The sequence below is a fragment of the Eulemur rufifrons genome, chromosome 15 (genome assembly GCF_041146395.1).
Source record: "Eulemur rufifrons isolate Redbay chromosome 15, OSU_ERuf_1, whole genome shotgun sequence".
Classification (NCBI taxonomy): Eukaryota; Metazoa; Chordata; class Mammalia; order Primates; family Lemuridae; genus Eulemur; species Eulemur rufifrons.
This window is the reverse complement of record NC_090997.1, coordinates 1,245,283-1,266,173: the sequence shown is the minus strand read 5'-3', so window position 1 is coordinate 1,266,173 and position 20,891 is coordinate 1,245,283. Positions and strand designations below refer to the sequence as shown.

At 39.1% G+C, this 20,891-nt stretch overlaps 1 protein-coding gene across 1 annotated transcript in view; it reads left to right on the top strand.

The window, feature by feature from the left end:
- LOC138395621 (tripartite motif-containing protein 26-like) overlaps positions 1-20,891 on the top strand; it is a 47,269-nt gene that overhangs the window by 19,229 nt on the left and 7,149 nt on the right. The window contains 2 exon segments of the mRNA XM_069488469.1: positions 17,969-18,267; positions 19,141-19,312. Of these exon segments, the coding sequence (XP_069344570.1) occupies positions 17,969-18,267; positions 19,141-19,312 (471 nt within the window).

Here is a 20,891-nt window from a genome sequence, read left to right as displayed (position 1 = left end):
GGGGACAGATACAGGCAATCTGTGGAACCGACAGGACTCAAATCCAGAGCAGGTCAAGAACCACACGTGAAAGATAACCTGGCAGAAGCGTGAACAAAAGACTTGTGCAATCGCTACCGAGAGGGAAACCCAGCAAGTAACTCTCCATAAAGATGCCCAGACCCTTCTCGGCAACCAGGGAAATGCAAACTGTAAGCACAGTGAGATTCTACCACACATCAGCCAGACTGGCAGGAGTTTACGAGACAGACATTGCCCCAGACGAAGAGCAGTGGGGATGTCATACACCACTGGTGGGTCTGCGAATTGATACGACCACTTTTAAACACAGTTTGGCACTACCTGGTGAGGCTGAAAACACACTAGCCTGTGACCTACAATGTCATTCCTGTCTGTTTCCTAGACACAGTCCTGCACTTGCCTAACAGGAGGAATGAAGAAATATTCCCGGCATTGTTGTAACAATGAAAAGCTGGAAACAACACAAATGTGGAAGAAAGCTACGAATGATATCACATCAGATGAAGAAGTGTTTCCCGGTAAAGCACTCCAAGGTCTTATGCTATTTCGGAGGAGGAGGCGGCACTGATAAACTTTATGTTTTGTTAATGCAAGTATGCATGTGAAATTATATGGGTAAACAGAAAGAGAATATATAACTTCAAAGCCAGGAGAGGAGAAACAATAGAATAAAGAAAGCTCAACCAATCCAACAAACATAAGAATGAAGGGGGGGGGGGAAGCACAGAAAAAGAATAATGAATAGAAATCACAAAATCATATGACAGAAATTAATTGATCTGTCAATAATCACAATAGATGTAAACAGAATAAACTTGTGGTTTGCCAGCAGACAGGTTCCTGGATTGATTGGGAAAAATTCTCAGTTACACTGTTTACAAAAGAACTAATAAAACGATGACACTGAAAGATTAAAACTGGTATCCCAGGCAGTGAGTGATAACCAAAGGAAGGCTGATGTAACTATAACAGTATCAGAGAGAATATACTTCAATTAAAGAAGTATTATTAGGTGAGAGAAAGAGGGACACTACACTCTGGTGAAAGGAACAATCAAGCCATCTGGAAACTGTAGCAATTCTGAGCCCTGATGCACCTATCAATTCATTGACAGAGTTGCCAAAAGAACTTGATAAATCAACAAACTGGCAGATTTTTTTGACATATCTCTCTCAGTTATTGATACTTAAAGACAAAAAAAATTACTAAGGATATAAAATATTTGAACCACAAAATAAAATTCTGCTAATAAAGATATAGCACATTTGAATAACGAAATAAGAGTCACCTAACGAGCATTTATACAACACTGAACTTAATAGTGAAAATACAGTCTTTTTGAACACTCCTAAAACATTTAGGGAAAGAAAGGACAAAGCCCTAGATGTAAAAGCAAAACAATATCACTGTCAAAGTAAAATATTACATGCCCCATATTCTGTTTGTTTAAAATATTCCTCCATTTTCTTCTACCACGTGTAGGTTTTTAAGCTTCTAGCCTGTGCTTTTCTCCTGCTACTAACCAGTAGAATTCCTGGACTTGGTCTTGGGAATGTTGTCTCTCCTGCACAGCAGCTGCTGGTGAAAGGAGTATCAGAAAGAAACAGGGAGTGATGTTCTTTCCTCCTGCTTGTTCTCATAGCGTGTTTAGCCAAGAGCATTAACAAGGACATCACCGTTCTGGATAGAGAGTTGTGTGGCAACTCATAACCTTAACCACCCTGTTCTGTTTCCTATAGTCATAAAATTGCTCTTGCAAATGTTCTTTGTAACAAAAGATTCTTTCAAGATTCCTCAACCTCAGCTATTATGACGATGCTCTATAGAATCTGGCAAAACTTTTACTCTCTAAAGTGTTTTCTTCATTAAATGATTTTCTTGCTTGATAATAATTGCTCTGATAATATATTTTAATAAACATGTTTTATAAAGGTATAAGTGCTTGTAAGTCTTCCTGGTCAGCCAGAGCTTAGAAAAATACCTATCTCCCTCCATGCATGATGGCATAACAAAGTCCCGACTGGCAGAGTTCTTTTTTCTAAAGCAATGTGTCTAAGTGATTTTCATCTTGTCAATCATGCAGATGATAATCTCTGACCACAATGTAATAAAATTAAAACTCAAAACAAAAAAAGATAATTTTAAAAGCCTATACATTTACAAACATACTCTTCAATTATTTGTGGATCAAAGAGGAAATCGTGACAACTTAAAAATATTAGAACTGAAAGACAATGAAACATCCAAAGTGCTGGATGTGGCGAAAGCACTTGCCTTAGTTAGCTATTGCTACACAATAACGAATCATTCCAAAGCTTAGCAGTTCCAGTCAACAAACACTATCTCAAAGTTTTTATGGATCAGGAATCTGAGAGCAGCTTAGCTGGGTGGTTCTGGCTCAGTCTCTCATGAGCTTGTATTCAAAATACTGGCTCAAGCTGCAGTTCCCTGAAGCCAGACCATCCAACTCCAGGTGCCCACGCCATCACCTCCACAGTTCTCTGTTTGTTGGGAGTGAGTCACTAAATCCAGTCCATACTCAAGGGGAGAGAAATTAAGGTCTTTCTTTTTTTAAATATTTCCTTTTATTCTTTTTTTTTTTTTTTTTTTTTTTGAGACAGAGTCTCACTCTGTTGCCCAGGCTAGAGTGAGTGCCGTGGCGTCAGCCTAGCTCACAGCAACCTCAAACTCCTGGGCTCAAGCGATCCTCCTGTCTCAGCCTCCCGAGTAGCTGGGACTACAGGCATGCACCACCATGCCCGGCTAATTTTTTCTATATATATTTTTAGCTGTCCATATAATTTGTTTCTATTTTTAGTAGAGATGGGGTCTCGCTCTTGCTCAGGCTGGTCTCGAACTCCTGAGCTCAAACGATCCGCCCACCTCGGCCTCCCAGAGTGCTAGGATTACAGGCGTGAGCCACCACGCCCGGCCCCTTTTATTCTTAAAAAAAAAAAAAAAAGGACAGGGTCTCACTATATTGCCCAGGCTGGAGTGCGGTGGCTATTCACAGGTGCAATCATAGCACACTGAAGCCTCGAACTCCTGGCCTCAAGTGATCCTCTCGCCTCAGCCTCCCAAGTATCTGGGATGATAGACACACGCCACCACACCCAGCTTTAAGCTCTACTTCTTGATGGGAAGAGTATCGGAAAAACTGTGTGGACACAGCTGTAAATCCACCACAGCATTACTTAGATGGAAATCTATAGTCTTAGAGGCATATAGTAGAGAAAAAAGAAATAGTGAAATTAAACTAAGTGTCTAACTCAATAAGTTTCAAAAAGTAGAGTAAGCCTAAAAAAGTGAGAGGAAGTGAGATAAGAGCAAAAATGAATCAAATAGAAATGAAAGAAATAATAAAAATGTTGAAAACATTGAAAGCACATTCTTTGAAAAGATTACTAAAATAGCAAACCTTCAGCAAGACTGATCAAGAAGAAATAAGGCCGGGCGCGGTGGCTCACGCCTGTAATCCTAGCACTCTGGGAGGCCGAGGTGGGCGGATCGTTTGAGCTCAGGAGTTCGAGACCAGCCTGAGCAAGAGCGAGACCCCATCTCTACTAAAAATAGAAAGAAATCATATGGACAGCTAAAAATATATATATCAAAAAAGTTAGCCGGGCATGGTGGTGCATGCCTGTAGTCCCAGCTACTCGGGAGGCTGAGACAGGAGGATCCCTTGAGCTCAGGAGTTTGAGGTTGCTGTGAGCTAGGCTGACGCCACGGCACTCACTCTAGCCTGGGCAACAAAGTGAGACTCTGTCTCAAAAAAAAAAAAAAAAAAAAAAAAAAAAAAAAGAAGAAATAAAAATTACAAATAAACAGTGTTAGAGAAAAAAATAAGAAAAAAAAAAACAGAAATGAAGGCCAGGCACGGTGGCTCACGCCTGTAATCCTAGCACTCTGGGAGGCCGAGGCGGGTGGATCGCTCGAGGTCAGGAGTTCGAGACCAGCCTGAGCAAGAGCAAGACCCTGTCTCTACTAAAAATAGAAAGAAATTATCTGGCCAACTAAAATATATATAGAAAAAATTAGCCGGGCATAGTGGCGCATGCCTGTAGTCCCAGCTACTCGGGAGGCTGAGACAGGAGGATCCCTTAAGCTCAGGAGTTTGAGGTTGCTGTGAGCTAGGCTGACGCCACGGCACTCACTCTTGCCTGAGCAACAAAGCAAGACTCTGTCTCAAAAAAAAAAAAAAAAAAAAAAACCCAAAAACACAAACAAACAAAAAACAGAAAGGAAAAACAGAACAAAACTGTACCGTGAGGAACTTTACATCAATAACTTTGAAAACAGAGATATAATGGACAATTTTATGTAATAATAAAATATACCAAAATTTGGTATATTGACATGGAAAACCTGAATAGATATAAAAGCATTTATTAAATCAAATGAAAAATTAAAATTTTAAGCCCTCCTTCCCTGCTTTGCCCCCCCAAAATAAATACCACATCCATTTCAGTTTTGCAGGAAAGCTTTACCAAACCTTCAAAAAAAAAAGATAATGCCTACCACAAATGGAATATTACAGAAAACAGGGAATGCTTCCCAAATTATTTTATGAGCCTAATATAAACTTTATACTAAAATTAGATGTAAAGAAAGGAACACTTTAGGCCACTTTTATTATGAACAGACATTAAAAATCCTAAATAAATAAAATTGATAAACAGAATCAAGTAAAATAAATTAAATGATAAGTTTTCCCAGGAATGTAAAATTGATTTAACATAAAAATTCACTAATGTCATTCATTAAAAGAGGAAAGGACATATGGTGCTTGTTTTTCCATTCTTGGGATACTTCACTTAATAGAATGGGTTCCAACTCTCTCCAGGAGAACAAAAGGGATTCTATATTACCGTTATTTCTTATAGCTGAGTAATACTCCATGGTATACATATACCACAATTTACTAATCCACTCATGCATTGATGGGCATTTGGGTTGTTTCCACATCTTTGCAATTGTGAATTGTGCTGCTATAAACATTTGGGTACAGGTGTCTTTTTTATAGAATGACTTTTGTTCCTTTGGGTAGATGCCCAATAATGGGAATGCTGGATCGAACGGTAGGTCTACTTGAATCTGTTTAAGGTATCTCCATATTGCTTTCCACAGGGGTTGCACTAGTTTGCAGTCCCACCAGCAGTGTATGAGTGTTCCTGTCTCTCCGCATCCACACCAACATGTGTTGTTCTGGGACTTTTTGATAAAGGCCATTCTCACTGGGGTTAAGTGATATCTCACTGTGGTTTTGATTTGCATTTCCCTGATGATTAGGGTTTCCCCGATCATCACCTAAGTGCATATTTGGGAATAACACCAACTGGGTATCGGACTGAGTTGGGAGGTGGGGGGAGGGGATGGGTGTATACCTACATCATTAGTGCATTGCGCGCCCTCTGGGGAATGGTCACGCTTGAATGTTCTGACTCGGGGGGATAGGGGTGGGGGGAGGGGATGGGGGTATAACTACATGATGAGTGTGATATGCACTGTCTGGGGAATGGACACGCTTGAAGCTCTGACTTGGGGGGATGGGCGGGACATGGGCAATATATATATAACCTGAACCTTTGTAACCCCATAATAAACTGAAATTAAAATCAATAAATAAATAAATAAAAATAAAAGAAAAGAGGGCCACAGGAAAAGTGAGCCCCTAAGGTGCTAGAAGGAAAATGGTGTCATGTATAAGCAGAGTACATGAGACTGATTCCTTAGCTACCAAAAATGAGAAACACACCCTCATGATCAACCTATTTATATACTAAACCCTTTGCATAACTCAACTACAGGACCACTAGTTCATTTGTTAGTTTAAAATTAAAAGATTTGGGTTATATGTTTCAATTACTGTGAACTTGGTCAGCATAATCAGGACTGAATTGTTATCCTAAGAAGCACTTTGAAAATTAAAAACAGACTGTGCAACTTTATTGCTCATACTACTCTGCAACTTTGTACACAAAGTATTTGCAAGATATGTAATTTTGAATTGTCTATAAAAAGCAAGGGTGTGATAGCCCAGATGTGGTAAAAAAAAAAAAAAAAAAGATTAAAGGAGAAAAAAATCATTTCAATAGAAATAGAAAAACATTTGATATCACTCAATAACCATTCCTGATGAAAACACTTAAACTGGGAATTGAATTTTCTTATCCTATAAAGAATATACTGCAAAATCATACCCCAAACACCAAATTTAACACATTTAATTCTAAATAAAAAATAAAAGCATCCCTTTAAAAATCGGAAACAAGACAAGGATACCATCACTGCTTCTGTTCAGCCTTGCATTGGAGGTCCTAGGTAATTAAAAGAGAAAATAAGAAGTATAAATACCGAGAGGAAGGAAACAAATCTATCGCAATTTCTGGCATTATTTCATCATTCAATCTGCGATTGTCCAGAAGTGCTCCTGCCCCCTCCGGGAAGATTCTCAAGGACACTCCAATGTCCCCGCCCCGTCCAGGTGCCTGAGCTGGGTGGACCCCGCCCGTCGTTTCAGCAAGCCCAGGACACTCACCAAGCCGCCCCTGCACTCCTGTCTCTGCGTCACGCCCCTCAGAAGACGACCCCAATAATCACCCCCTGATCTCATCATTTTTACTGCCAAGGGCTTTGAACTTGACGCAGATGCCGTAAGCCTAGGCTTTAGGGACCCTCTCTGCCCGCCCTCCCAAACGCAGGTGGACAGCAAAGCCGCGCTCTGCTTCCCCCAACAGCCTCCCCGCGGCGTCCCCTCCCCCACCGTCCCCCGCCCTTCGCCGGCACAGTGGTCTGCTGTCACCGCCACCACTCCAAAGCAGTAACCAAGGACAGTTTAATGGAGGCGCTATTTGTAAAGATGTGTGTAGGGTTAAGGCAAACCAGCCAGAAGCGGGGACACATTCTTGGACCGGCCAGAGCAGTCGCCACCCCGTCCCCGAGAGGGCACGTGCAGGAGCAGCCCTGACCCCGCAGAGAGCGGAGGAGGAGGCTCCGCAGACCCGGCCCAGGAGGGAAGGGAGCAACCCCTCGCGCTCCTCCCGCCCTGCCTCAGCGCACAGGTGCCACCTGTCGGCCGAACCCACTTAGAAGCCAGAGGGCAAGCGAGCCTCGCGGGACATTGCACGGAGCCCGTCTTTGCTGCACACGGAGCGGCCCGCAGGGTGTCTGCGGCGGCAAACAGCGTCCAGCACCTCTCACATGCCCCACCTAGCGTCCCAGAGATTAGCACCCTTTGTAGCTAGATTTTTTTTATTTTTTATTTTTTGTAGAGACACAGTGTTGCTCTGACACCCAGGCTGGAGTGCAGTGGCATGATCAGAGCTCACTGCCACCTAGAACTCCTGGGCTCCAGTGATCCTCCCGCCTCAGTCTCCCGAATGGCTGGGACTACAGGCACGCGCCACCATGCCTAGGTAAGTTTAACATTTTTATGTAGAGATGGGGGTGGGGGGGGGGTCTCACTATGTTACCCGGTCTGGTCTCCAACTCCTGGCCTCAAGTGATCCTCCTGCCTAGGACTGCCCAAGCGCCAGGCTTACGGGGGAGAGCCACTGCGTCCGGCCTCAGCTAAACCTTTTGAATGAGTTGTCACTGCTCTGTCCATTTCATCGTCCACTCTTTCCACGTTGCCACATCCCTCAGCCACTTCTGTTCTTATCGCCATAACCTCTCGGCAGCATTTTACACAGCTGACCTCTCCCTGCCTCCCTCTTCTCTTTGTTTCACACCCCTACTTTATTGGGCTCCTTCCTCCTGCTGGCCCCTCCTCTGCCTGGCCTGTAGATGTTGGCGTGCCCAGGGATCAGTCCCTGCTCCAGTCCAGCTTTGACCTTCACGCTCACATCGTGGTTTTAAACGGCACCTACATATTTTTTTTACTCCAAAGAAGAGGCTACTGATGAGGTCGGTAGCTTCAGCCCTGACCTCTTGTAGCCAATTATCTGCTTGACTTCTCCACTTAGATGTCCAGCAGATATCTCAAATTTAACACAAGCAAAATATTAATAGAACTCTTGAATTCTACCACCTCTGCTTTCAGACCTGCTCCTCAATTGTCCTTAACCCTCATCTTCGTCTCCTTGATCAAACTCCAAAGCAAGGAGTTGTCCAGTTCTTTTCTCCTGCCCACCTCCAGTCCATTCATTCCAACTATTCTAGCCAGTCCTGCTGACTCAGTGAGAGCGTCTTACAGCAGACGGGTAGGCAGAGGAGCGGTGTCAGCATAACGCGGAAGCTGCGTTGTGTCATACACGATTTTCCTGGTGGGGCAAGGTTTCTCCCCGGGCGACGCAGCGGTGCCACAAGGGCCGCGAAGCGCCAGCGCGGCTTGGGGGCAGCTACTGGGAACACCGCCCCACGTCGCGCCGTCCCCTCCTTCCCACGTCGCTTGCTCTGCCTACATTCTTCATCTTGAAGTGCTTATTAAGTAGTTCCCCCAAGTTTCATGCGTTTTTTGATAATTTTTTTGAGGATGGGAATATTAAAATGCTGCCTCAGTCCTATTCTACTCAAGAGCCACACAACCTGCTGCCGAGGTGCCTGCCCCTCAAGAGGAGGGAGGAAAAATGGCTCTAGGCTTTAGAGTGCTTCCAGGAGAGCTTGCTTTTCCTCGGGAGCCTTTTGTTTTCAGTGTGAATGAGACACATTTGCAGACATGTCAGTGCAGATGGCACTTCCTGGCATAAGGTCCTATTTGGAGCCACCAAAGCAGCTTCTTAAAGAAGGCAGGCAGCAAGATAGCAAAACAAAAACAAAAACAAAAACAAGTGTCTTTCTTAAGCCAGTGCAAAAGAAACAAGCACAAAATAGTAAGCCAAAGCCACCCATCTTTGGCATCTACATTCTGTGCAAAGTCTCAACTGCTTATCCTCCTACAACTTCTGGTGGTGACGTCCCTGCGCCTTCTCTCCCTAAATCGGCACCTTGCATGTTTCCTTAAACCCTTAAGGTATCTTTATCTTTAAAAAAAAAAAAAAAAAAGTAAAGTCTTTCATCAAGTACAAATTTAATGTCTTTAAAAAAAACTTGCTAGTATTTTTATTGGGATTGTTATGGCTTTGTTAGTGTTATGGTTATAAAAATGTGTAGATTTTGAGTTGTCTGTCAAAACCCTATTTTTCCTTCCAACCCAATTAGCTATTGCAGACAATTCCATATGAATTTGAGGATCTGTTTTTCCATTTCTGTGAAAAGGGATGTTGGAATAGTCATAGAAATTATAGTGAATCCGTAGGTCACTTTGGATATTACTGACATCTTAACAACGTTAAGGCTTCCTTTCCGTGAACACAGGATGTCTTTCCATTTATTTAGATCTTTAATTTTAGCAATGTTTTGTGGTTTTCAGTGTACATGTCTTTAACCTACCTGGTTAGATTTATTCCTAAGTATTTAATTCTTTTTAGATGCTATTAATATTATAAATGGAATTGCTTTTTAAATTTTCTTTTTGGGTTGTTGATTTTTGGTATATAGAACACAATAGATTTTTGTGTCTTGACCTCATACCTTGCAATTTTCCTGTATTTATATATTAATTCTAGTAGTTTTCTTATAGATTTTTTGGGATTTTCTATATAAAGAATGATCTCATTTGCAAATAGAAATAGTTTTATTTATTTTATTTTATTTCTTTCTTTTTAATTTGGATAACTTTCATTTATTTGTCTTGTTTAATAACTCTAGCTAGAACTTCCAATACAATGTTAAATAACAGCAGTGAAAGAAGGAATCCTTGTCTTTTCTAGATCTTAAGGAGAAATCTTTCAGTCTTTCACCATTGAGTAATATAGTTAGCCATGGGTCTTTCTCTTTATTAAGGTGAGAAATTTTCCCTCTATCCCTCTTTTTTGAGAATTTTTATCATGAAAGTGTGTTGGATTTTACCAAATGCCTCTTCTCTGTCAATTGAGATGATCATTTTTTTTTCTTCATCCTATTAATATAATGTACTACACTGATTTTCTTATGTTGAAGCATCTTTCATTCTTGGGATACATCCCACTTGGTCATGGTGTATAATTCTTTTAATATGCCATTGGATTTGGTTTGCTAAATTTTGTTCAGGATTTTTGCATATCTATTCGTAAAGGATATTGGTCTGTAATTTTCTTGTGATGTTTTTGTCTGGGTTTGGTATCAGGATAATGATGACCTAATGAAATGAGTTAGGTATTGTTCTTTCCTGTGTTGGTTAATTTATGGGTCAGTCCAACTGGGCCACAGGGTGCTCAGATATTTGGTCAAAGATTATCCTGGGTGTTACTGAGAGGGTGGTTTTGAGTAAGATTAACATTTAAATTGGTAGACCAGGTACAGATTGTCCTTCCTAATGTGGGTAAGCTTCATCCAATCAGGTGAAGGCCTAAACAGAACAAAAGGGATGACCCTCCCTCAAGTAAGAGAGTTTTTTTCTGCCTATCTTTGAACTGGGACATTGGCTTTTTCTTGCCTTTAAACTTGAACTGAAACATCAGTTCTTCCTGAGTCTTCAGCCTGCTGGTCTTTGGACTGGAACTACATATATATGTGTGTGTGTGTGTGTGTGTGTGTGTGTGTATATGTATGTATTTTTTTTCCCCTTTGGTGAATTATCTGTTCAAACTGTTGCCTGTATATATTTTAAAATTTTTATTTCTTAGAGACAAAGTCTCACTCTGTCACCCAGGCTGGAGTGCAGTGGCATGGTCTTAGCTCACTGCAACTTTGATCTATTGGGATCCTCCCGCCGCAGCCTCCCAAAGTGCTAGGATTACAGACGTGAGCCACCACACCTGGTAAATTGTTGCCCATATTATTATTGGGCTTTAAATATTCTGGACGAAAGTGTTTTATTGGATAAAGGATTTGCAATTTTTTTCCCACTCTGTGGCTTGAATTTTTATTATTTGAATAATTATTTAAAGAGCAGTTATTAAATTTGATAAAGTCCAATTTATCAATTTTTTATTGTAAGGATTGTGGTTTTCGTATTTTATCTATGTACCCTTGCCTAACCCAAGGACACAAAGATTTTCACTTAGGTTGTTCTCCAGGAATTTTATAGTGTTAGGTTTTACATGTAATATCCAGGCAATACTACACCATTTGTTTATCTTTTCTCTACTGTGTCTTTTTTCAAATATTAATTGATAATACATTTGGTGTGAGCCCACTTCTGGTCTGTAATCTGTTCCATTTTTTAAATTTAAATTTTTATTTTATTTTAGAATATTATGTGGGTACATTTTGGTTACATGAATTGCTTTTGTACAGTTTGAGTCAGTTATAAGTGTGTCCATCACCCATATAGTGTGCATTTTACCTGTTAGGTGTGAACTTACCCATCCCCTCCACCCCCCACATCTATTCTGTTCCATTGCTGTATGTGTATCCTTTCTTCAATAGCACACACTATCTTGAATACTACAGCATTAGAGTCTGAAAATCAGGTAGTGTGAATACTTCAACTTTCTTCTTTTTCAAAATTATTTAGGCAATTATAGTTTCTCTGCCTTTCTATAAAAATTTAAAATCAGCGTGTTAATTTTTACAAAAAAAATCCTGCTGGGATTTTGATAGGAATTTCACTTAATACATCAGTCTGAGAACTGCTATCTTAAGAATATTGAATCTTCTAATCCATGAACATAGTGTATTTCCATTTACTTAGGCCTTTGATTTCTTTCATAATCTTTTAGTTCACAGTATAGAGATCTTGCACATATTTTGCAAGACTTATAACTAAGTATCTCATGTTTTATGGTACTATTGTAAATGATACCGTTTTTTAAAATTTCAATGTCCAGTTTTCCTCTGTGTATATAAAAATACCATTGATTTTTTGACATTGACTCTGTATCCTAGGGGCTTGTTAAGCTTCTTTATTAGTTCTGACTTTTTGTAGAATCTTTGGAATTTTCTTTGTGGACAATTGTGTCATCTGTGAATAAATAAAAGGCATATGGATTGGAAATAAATAAAACTATCTTTCTATTTTTAGTTGACCATGAGTTTTTAATCATGAGTAGATGCTGAATTTTGTCAAAGTCTCTTTATGCACCTATTGGGATAATCATACAGTCTTTATTCATTAGTTTGTTGATATGATGAATTATAATTATTGCTTTTCCAATATTGAACCAATCTTACATTCTTCCAGGTCATGGTGTTATTTATATATGGAACACACATGTGTTATATATGTAAATATATAATATAATAAATATAGATATATACATACACACATGTGTATATGTTTATATATGTGTGTGTGGTGTGTGTGTATATATATATAGAGAGAGAGAGAGAGAGAGAGAAAGAGAGAGAGAGAGAGTTGGATTCTATAATTTTTTCCATTGTTTTGTTGAGGAATTTTCCCATGTTTGTGAGGAATATTCATCTGTAGTTTTCTTTTCTTGTGCTATCTTTGTCTGGTTTTGGTATCAAAATATTGCTGGATGAATATCCTAAAATGAGTAGGAAAGTGTTACTTCCTCTTCTATTTTATGGAAAGGTTTGTATAAAATTGTTATTATTAATATTTCTTCTTTAAATGCCTAGTAGAATTCACTAGTGAGGTACCCTGGGCCTGAAGGTGTGTTTGTGGGAAAGTTTTAACTATATGTTCAGTTCTTTTTATGGGCAATAGAACTAATAAAGGCTATCTATTTTTTCTTGAGTCATATTTGGCTATTTATATCTTTAAAGGAATTTGTCCATTTCGTCTAAGTTGTTAAATATATGGGCATAGAGTTGTCCTTAGTATTCCCTTATTTTATCTTTTTAATATCTATGAGGTCTTTAGTGATGTCCCCTCTTTCATTCCTATTATTTGTAATTTGTGTCTTCTCTATTTTTTTCTTGGTCATACTGGCTAGAGGTTTACCAACTTTATTGATCTTTTCAAGGAACCACCTTTTGGTTTCCTTGGCATTTTCTGTTGTTTTTCTGTTTTCAATATTATTGACTTCCTTTACATTTTCTTCTTACACTTATTTTGAGCTTAATTTGCTTTTCTTGTTTCAGGTTCCTCAAATGAAAGCTTGGATAATTGAGTAGAGACATTTCTTCATCTAATATAAACATGTAATGCTATAAACATCCCTCTAGGATTGCTTTAGCTGAATTTCACATATGTTGTGTTTTTATTTTCCTTCAGTTTAAAATACTCTCTAATTTCCCTCATGATTTCCTGTTTAACCTATGACTTTACTTACAAGTGTATTATTTATTTTTCAAATGTTTGGAGATTTTCCAAATATCTTTCTGTTATTTATTTCTAGTTTAATTCCATTATGGTGCAAGAACACACTTTGTATAATTTTATTTCTTTTGAATTTGTTAAGGTTTATTTTATGGTCTCTTTATATGCATATTCCACATGCACTTGAAAAGAATATGTATTCTGCTTTTGTCGGGTAGAGTGTTTTGTAAATGTCATTAGGTCAAGTCAGTTCAGGTCTTCTTTATCCTTACTGATTTTCTAATTTTTCTCAATTTTTGAAAGAAAAGTGTTGAATTGTCCAACATAATTTGGGATTGTCTATTTCTGTTTTTAATTTTATTTTATTTCTAATTGACACGTTATAATTATACATACACATTTATGGGGTACAGTGTGATATTTTGGTACATGTGTACATTGTATAATGATCAAATCCGGGTAATTAGCATATCCATCACCTCAAACATTTATTGTTTGTTTGTGGTAAAAATATTCAAAATCCTCTCTTCTAGCTACTTTGAAATAAACAGTCCATTATTATTAACTGTAGTCGCCCTACTATGGAATGGAACACCAGAACTTATGCCTCCCATCTAAATATAACTTTATACCTGTTGACCAACCCCTCCCCCACCCCTCCCCATGCCCCTCCTCAGCCTTTGGAAATCACTGTTCTGCTCTCTACTTCTATGAGGTCACCTTTTGTACATTCCACATATGAGCAAGATCTTGCATTACTTATCTGGTGCTTGACTTATTTCATTTATCATAATGTCCTCTATGTTCATCCACATCATCAAAAATGACAGGATTTCATTCTTTTTTATGACTTCTGCCAATGGAAAAGAAGCCAAACCCTGTAAAATAATTTTAAAGAGGTTTATTCTGAGCCAAATTTGAGGACCGTGACCCAGAGCCACACCCAAGAAGCCTTGAGCAAGTGGACTCACCGTGGCTGGGTCTCAGTTTGGTTTTACACATTTCGGGGAGGCAGGGGTTACAGGTAAAATCGTAAATCAATACGTGGGAGGCATACATTGGTTTGGCCCAAAAAGGTGGGCCATCTCGAAGCGGGAGGGCGGGGCTCACAGGTGGATTTAAAGATTCTTTGACTTGTAACTGGTGAAAGACATCAAGCTTTGTCTAAAGTCTTGGAATCTTTTAAGATAAGGAGGTCTGTTAATCAGACACAAGCCACTGGACATATATTTGCTGTGTAAGTTGAGGACCTGCAGGTGTGTCTTGCATACCCTTGGGCCTGTTAATAGGTTACAAGGGATATCTCCAAGAAGGGAGGGGGGCATTATAAGGCATGTCTGACCTCCCTCCTCCTGGCAGGCAATTTAGTTTTAGGATGTCCCCTTGGCCAAGAGGGGGTCCATTCAGTCAGCTGGTGAGGGGGAGCCTTAAAATTTTTAGTTCACAACTGCATTTTGTATATAAACACGCTTTTTAATCCAATCATCCTTTGATAGACACTTAGGTCAATTCCATGCCTTGGCTATTGCGAGTAGTGCCGCAGTAATCATGGGAGTGCAGACACACCTTTGACATACTGATTTCCTTTCCTGTGGATATATACCCAGGAGTGGAATTGTTAGATCGTGTGGTAGTTCTATTTTTAATTTTTTGAGGAACCCCCGTGCTGTTTTTCGTAATGGCTGTGCTAATTTACATTCCCACCAATAGTGTATGAGAGTTCCCCCTTCTCCACATCCTTACTATCATTGGTTATTTTTTTGTCTTTTTGGTAATAGCTATTCTACTTGGGATGAGGTGATACCTCATCATTGTTTTGATTTTCATTTTCCTGATGATTAGTGATGCTGAGCATTTTTTCATATAGTTGGCCCTTTGTATGTCTTTTGAGTAATGTCTGTTCAGGTCTTTTGACCATTTTTGAATTGGATGATTTGTTTTTTTTTTGCTACTGAGTTATTTGAGTTCTTTATTCTGGATATTAGCCCCTTATCAGATGCATACTTTATAAATGTTTTCTTCCATTCTGTAGGTCATCTCTTTGCTGTGTTGATTGTTTCCTTTGCTGTGCAGAAGCTTTTTGGTCTGCCTACTTTTCATATTCTATCATTTTTGCTTCATGTATTTTGCATAACTGTTGTTAGTTGCATTCACGTTTGAGAATGTCATGTTTTCTTGGATGTTTGACCCCTTTATTATAATGTAATAGACCTCTTTTGTCCTTGTAAAATTCTTTGTTCTGAAGTCTACTTTATCTGATATTAATGTAGCTACTTCAGTTTTCTTTTGGTGTTTTCCTGGTATATCTTTTCAATTCTTTTTCTTTTAGTTTATCTATATCATTATATTTAATATGGGATTTTTTTGAGATAGACTATAATTTGGTCTTTTTTTTAAAAAAACCAATCCAACAGTCTGTGTCTTTTCATGGGTATGTTTAAACTATTCCCATTTAATGTAATTATTGATACTATTGAATTTAGTTCCACATTTTATTTTTCTATTTTGTCCCCTATGTTTTTTACTCTTATGTTCTGCTGTACTCTTGGTTTATTTGAACATTTCTTCGTATTCCAAGTTAATTTACCTGTTAGATTTTGGCTGTATTTCATAGTATTAGTTTTTAGTGGGTGGTCTCTGGGCTACGATATACATACCTAACTTTTCATGGTCTACTTAGAGTTAAAAGTTTATAACTTCAAGTGAAATGTAGAAGCCTTATGACCATGGAGGTTTTTTTCCCTGTAGTTGTCTTCTGTATTATTACATCTATACACATGAACCCCTCCCTAAAAAGATTATAATTTTGCTTCCAACAGACTTACATATTTTAAAGAACTTGTGAGGTATAATATAGACTATTATATTTATCCAAATGTTTACCATTTCTGTTGTCCTTTCTTAATTCCTCAAGTTCCAGATTTCCTTTTGATGTATCATTTCCTGTCAGCCCAAAGAACTTTCCTCAGCAGGTCTTTCACAGCAGGTTTGCTGGTGACATGTTCTCTTAGTTTTTCTTTGTCTGAAAATGCTTTTATTTTGCTTTCATTCCTGAAGCAGATTTTGCTGGCATAGAATTCTGGATTGACAGTTCTTCCTCCTAATCCCCCCACCATTTTACAGATATTTTCCCACCATCTCTGTTCTCTGTGGTTTCTGATGAGAAATCTGCCAACATTTGAATTGTTTTTCCCCTTGATGTAATACATCATTTTCTTCTGTCTGCTTTCAAGATTTTTTTCCCTTGGGAATGATGGTGAAAGGAGTTAAAGTAAAAAAGAATTAAAAAAAAGATTTTTTTTTCTTTATCTTTGGTTTGCAGCAGTTTGCTTGTGATGTATCTGGGATGGTTTTACTTGAAGTTATCCTCTTTGGCATTCGTTGAGCTACTTGACATAAATCTATGTCTTTTCTCATATTTGGGGAGTTTTTAGCCATTTTTTCTTTAAATAATTTTTTTCTTGACCAATTTCTTTCTCTTCTCCTGGGACTCTAATGACATGAATGTTAGACCTTTTGATATTTTTCCATATGTCACTGAGTTTCTGCTTTTTATTTTTTCATCTTTTTTTCTCTGTGTATCATTTAGATTGGATTATTAATATTTGGATTGCATTATCTTCAAGTTCACTGACTCTTTTCTCTCTTATCTTCATTCTGCTGTTGAGGCCATGCATTTAAATTTTAATTTCTGATAGTTTATTATGTAATTCAGTGACCAGATATGGGGGCTGGTAGTGAAAGAAAATGAGGTGTCTAAAATCTTTTTTAGGTGCTTGACTTGGGTAATGGTGTGGCTGTTGGTACTTGTTTCTAAAGAACAGGAGTAACGAGGAGATAATGGATTTGGATATGTGAGTATAAGATGCAAGTAGTTCATTTATGTGGTGGTACAATAGACCTTGATAGCTCCCCAGAGCTTGCATCTGTAGATAGAGTTCAAGGTTAGTCATAACGTTGTGGTGATTTAAATCAGTGTTTTTCAAAGTGTAGGTTATAATACTTTGTATTGTGACATTAATTTTGTGGATTATAACCAGCATTTTGAAAATGGACTGTAGTAAAAAAAAATAGACTGTATTAAAACTAATGAAGAGCAAATGATACTTAACAAAACTTGTCAGAGATTGTGTCTGTGTGTGCATGCATATGCATGTATATTAGACTGGGATGGAAATGCATTTCTTACAGTGAGTTGCAAAAAATGTTTGAAAAACTTAGTTTAAACCATGATGATGAAATTTCTTAGGCAGACTATGAATAACAGACCTACAGTTGAATCTATCTAACATCTAACTTTCATGTTCTCAGATGAGTTTTAAGATACAGCTCTAAATTTTGAATTTTATAATTCTTATTCTCTACTACTGAATTATTTACAACAATTTCTTTTCTTTCCTTTTTTTTTTTTTTTACTGAGCTTATCTACTAAGAGGTAGGCACAAATGCTTTTAGACTTGATTGGGAATTTACTTTCCCTAAATCTTCTAGAATATACCCACTTAATTACACATCCGAGCACCCTTTGCAATGCCTGCAGCAGAGCTGCCTGAAACGAACATCCATCTAACTGCAGGCCGTGACCTGCTCTGACTAGTGCTCTGGAGGGAACTTTAGATCGCAAGAAAAAAGGTTGGGAGCAGTCTGAACGTAAAAACTATTTCTCATGGATTCTATTTTGATGTTTACTAAACTCACAATTTCCCTTTTTCCTTCATGCCTTCTTAGAAAGTTTCCTCATTTTGAGAGAAAACTCTGCAGGCCTTGAGCATAGCAGTCACGGCCGCTGCTGCCCCTCTGAGAAACCTGGAGGCCGAGGTGCTGTGCTCCAGCTGCCTGGACTGCTGGAGAGGCCCAGTGCCCACCGACTGTGGTCACATCTGTTGCCACTTCTGCATCATCAGGATCTGTGAATCTGCCAGGCAGCCGTTACATTGCCGTCTGCGCAAGACAGCGTTTGAGAAAGAGCATATCCGCTGTGTGTGGCAGGTGGCAGCCTATAGAGAAATCTGGAGGGTGAAAGCAGATGAGGAGAGACAACCCGGAGAGGAAAGACCACTGTTGAGCCTAAGAATACTGAGTTATAGAAATGCCCCCTGTATTTCTGGAGACAAGATTTGATTTCAGAAGTCAAATAAGGCTTTGCCTTAAAGAAAAAATAAATGTGTTAGTTCAAAAGCTGCCTTGTCTCAGGAGGGCCTCTCGTTGGTCAGTAATAGCTGCACTTCAAAGAGACAACTGTAAACTGGGCCTATGGTTCTCACCTGTTTTGAAAGACAAGGCAGGCCTCTCCCTTAGAACCAAAAGGTTGCCGGAGCTGACGGGCGAAGACCCCCGGAGATGAGAGCTAATCAGATAGATATGCTAATGCCCAAGCCGGGCCCAAACAGAACCATGCAGTTAAAGTATTAACACAAAGCACAGCTCATGTTGACTCCTGGGATCATCTCTGTCTCCAAGAACACAATCACCGGAGCCAAGATGTCTCTGTTTTTTGCTAAAGTAATACCCTTATCATAAAACTTAGAAGTTTGCCCCAAGAAGATTTTTATAACTCATTGTTCCCCTAGTTAGAGTTAGTTAAAGGGTCTGTAGTAGCCTTTTAGGAGACTTTGACCCTAAAGCAAACTGCCTGTTAGTATGTAAGGGCAACGGGAGCCTGTATCTACCATATATAATACCTGTGTGGAGTTTCAGTCTTGGATATATTTTATGTGGGTAGAAATATATCCATCCGGATACCCTCCTTTTATCTATTTTCATAAACCTTTACTTTATAAACTATATCTTTGGCTTTGTGTATTATTATTGCCATTACTTTATTTTTTATTTCTGTTTCCTACTATTTTTTTCATCCTTTGCGATGACCCCTGCCTGAGAGACCTGATCGGAAGAAAAACCTCTTTGCAGGGAGCATAGCTAACTCCCTGCAGACCACCTGAGCAAAGAGCAGAGCAGCCGTGTGGGCCACACGGGGAGAAGCTCCATTACTGCTGCCCAGATGACCAGCAGATACTGCGTGTGACGTGCCGGGAGTCTCGGGAGCACCGGGTCCACCGGGTCCACGCCGCTGTTCTCCCAGAGAAGGCTGCACAGCCTTATCGGGTGAGAATCCTCTTGCATCCCAGCTCTGATCTTGTAGCCCAAAAAATTCCACAGCACCTTCAGTATAAGGCCCAATTTTTTTACCCTACCTTATTGAGGTATGATTCATATGTAAAAAGCTGTACATATTTAATGCATACAACTCAGTGAGTTTGGGAGTAGGTATGCACCTGTGAAACTGTCACCACTATTAAGACCATACACATATCCACCACTTCCCAAAGTTTCCTCCCATCCCCATTATTAGATAAGATCTACCCCTTCAGCAAATTTTAAGTATACAGTACAGTATCGTTAGCTATAGGCACTATGCTGTATAGATCTCTAGAATTTATTTTCATAACTGAAACTTTGTACCCTTTGGCTATCACCTCACTATTCCCTGCTCCCCCCAACCCCTGGTGACCACCATTCCACTCTCTGTTTCTATGAGCTTGCTTATTTTAGATTCCACATAGAAGGGAGATCACACGGTATGTGTCTGGCGTATTTCACTTAGCATAATGTCCTCCAGGCCCATCCATGTTGCCACAAATGGCAGGATTTCTTTCTTTTTCAAGGCTAGTATTCCATTGCATGCAGGTACCACATTTTCTTTATTCATTCATCCATCCATGAACACGTAGGTTGTCTCTGTATCTCGGCTACTATGGATGATGCTGCAAGGAACAAGGCAGTGCAGAGCTTTCCCTGAAATGCTGATTTCACCTCTGTTGGATAAACACCCAGACGTGGGATTGCTGGGTCACATGGTAGTTCTAGTTTTAAGTTTTTGAGGCACTTCCATACTGTTTTTATAATGGCTACACCAGTTTACACCCCCACCAACAGTGCACCCGGGTTACCTTTTCTCCACATCCTCACCAGCACTTCCCTTCTGTGTTTTTAATCACAGCCTCTCTCACAGCTGCGAGCTAACAGTCCATACAGTCCACGTGCTCTATCGCAGAAGGCTCCAGGTACACTGCTACCCTTGGTAATAAAGCCGGTTTGTTTTCATACCTTCTATAATACCAAGTCTATTCCATTGCCTTGACGGTTTGGTTTTTGAGGCATTCGGATCGAGTCTCATCAGCCGTACAGAATACCAGCATTCCTGATAGCTCCCTTAAGTATACAGCTTCAAATGTGTGTTCTCTAGCACGTAGTTATTGTAAAAATATTTTTTGAGGATATTGCATCCTGTATAAAATCTCCCATGTAAATTTTCTTTCAGAATTTAATCTCAGGGGACGTATTATTTCCTCTGAGGGACGAGGGTATTTCCTCCCGTCTGCTAAAGAATTATGCAGTTCATTGTTTCCCTTCTCGCCTTGGCTGGCAGAAATCTTAAAACCAATGTAGTCATTCTCTCAATAATATGGAGTTGGCATATATATTTTCCTTCACTTTTTGTGTTGATTTTCTATTTTTATTTTATGAATTAATTTTAATTTAAATTGTCTATATTTTTGGTAGAAAAAACAGTGTAAGTATAAATAAAAACTCCACCATAAGTAGTTTAGTTGTTAGAAAATTAGTAGTTAGTAAATTAGTAGTTGTAATAATAGATTATTATTTTATCTCACTTTGAAGAAAC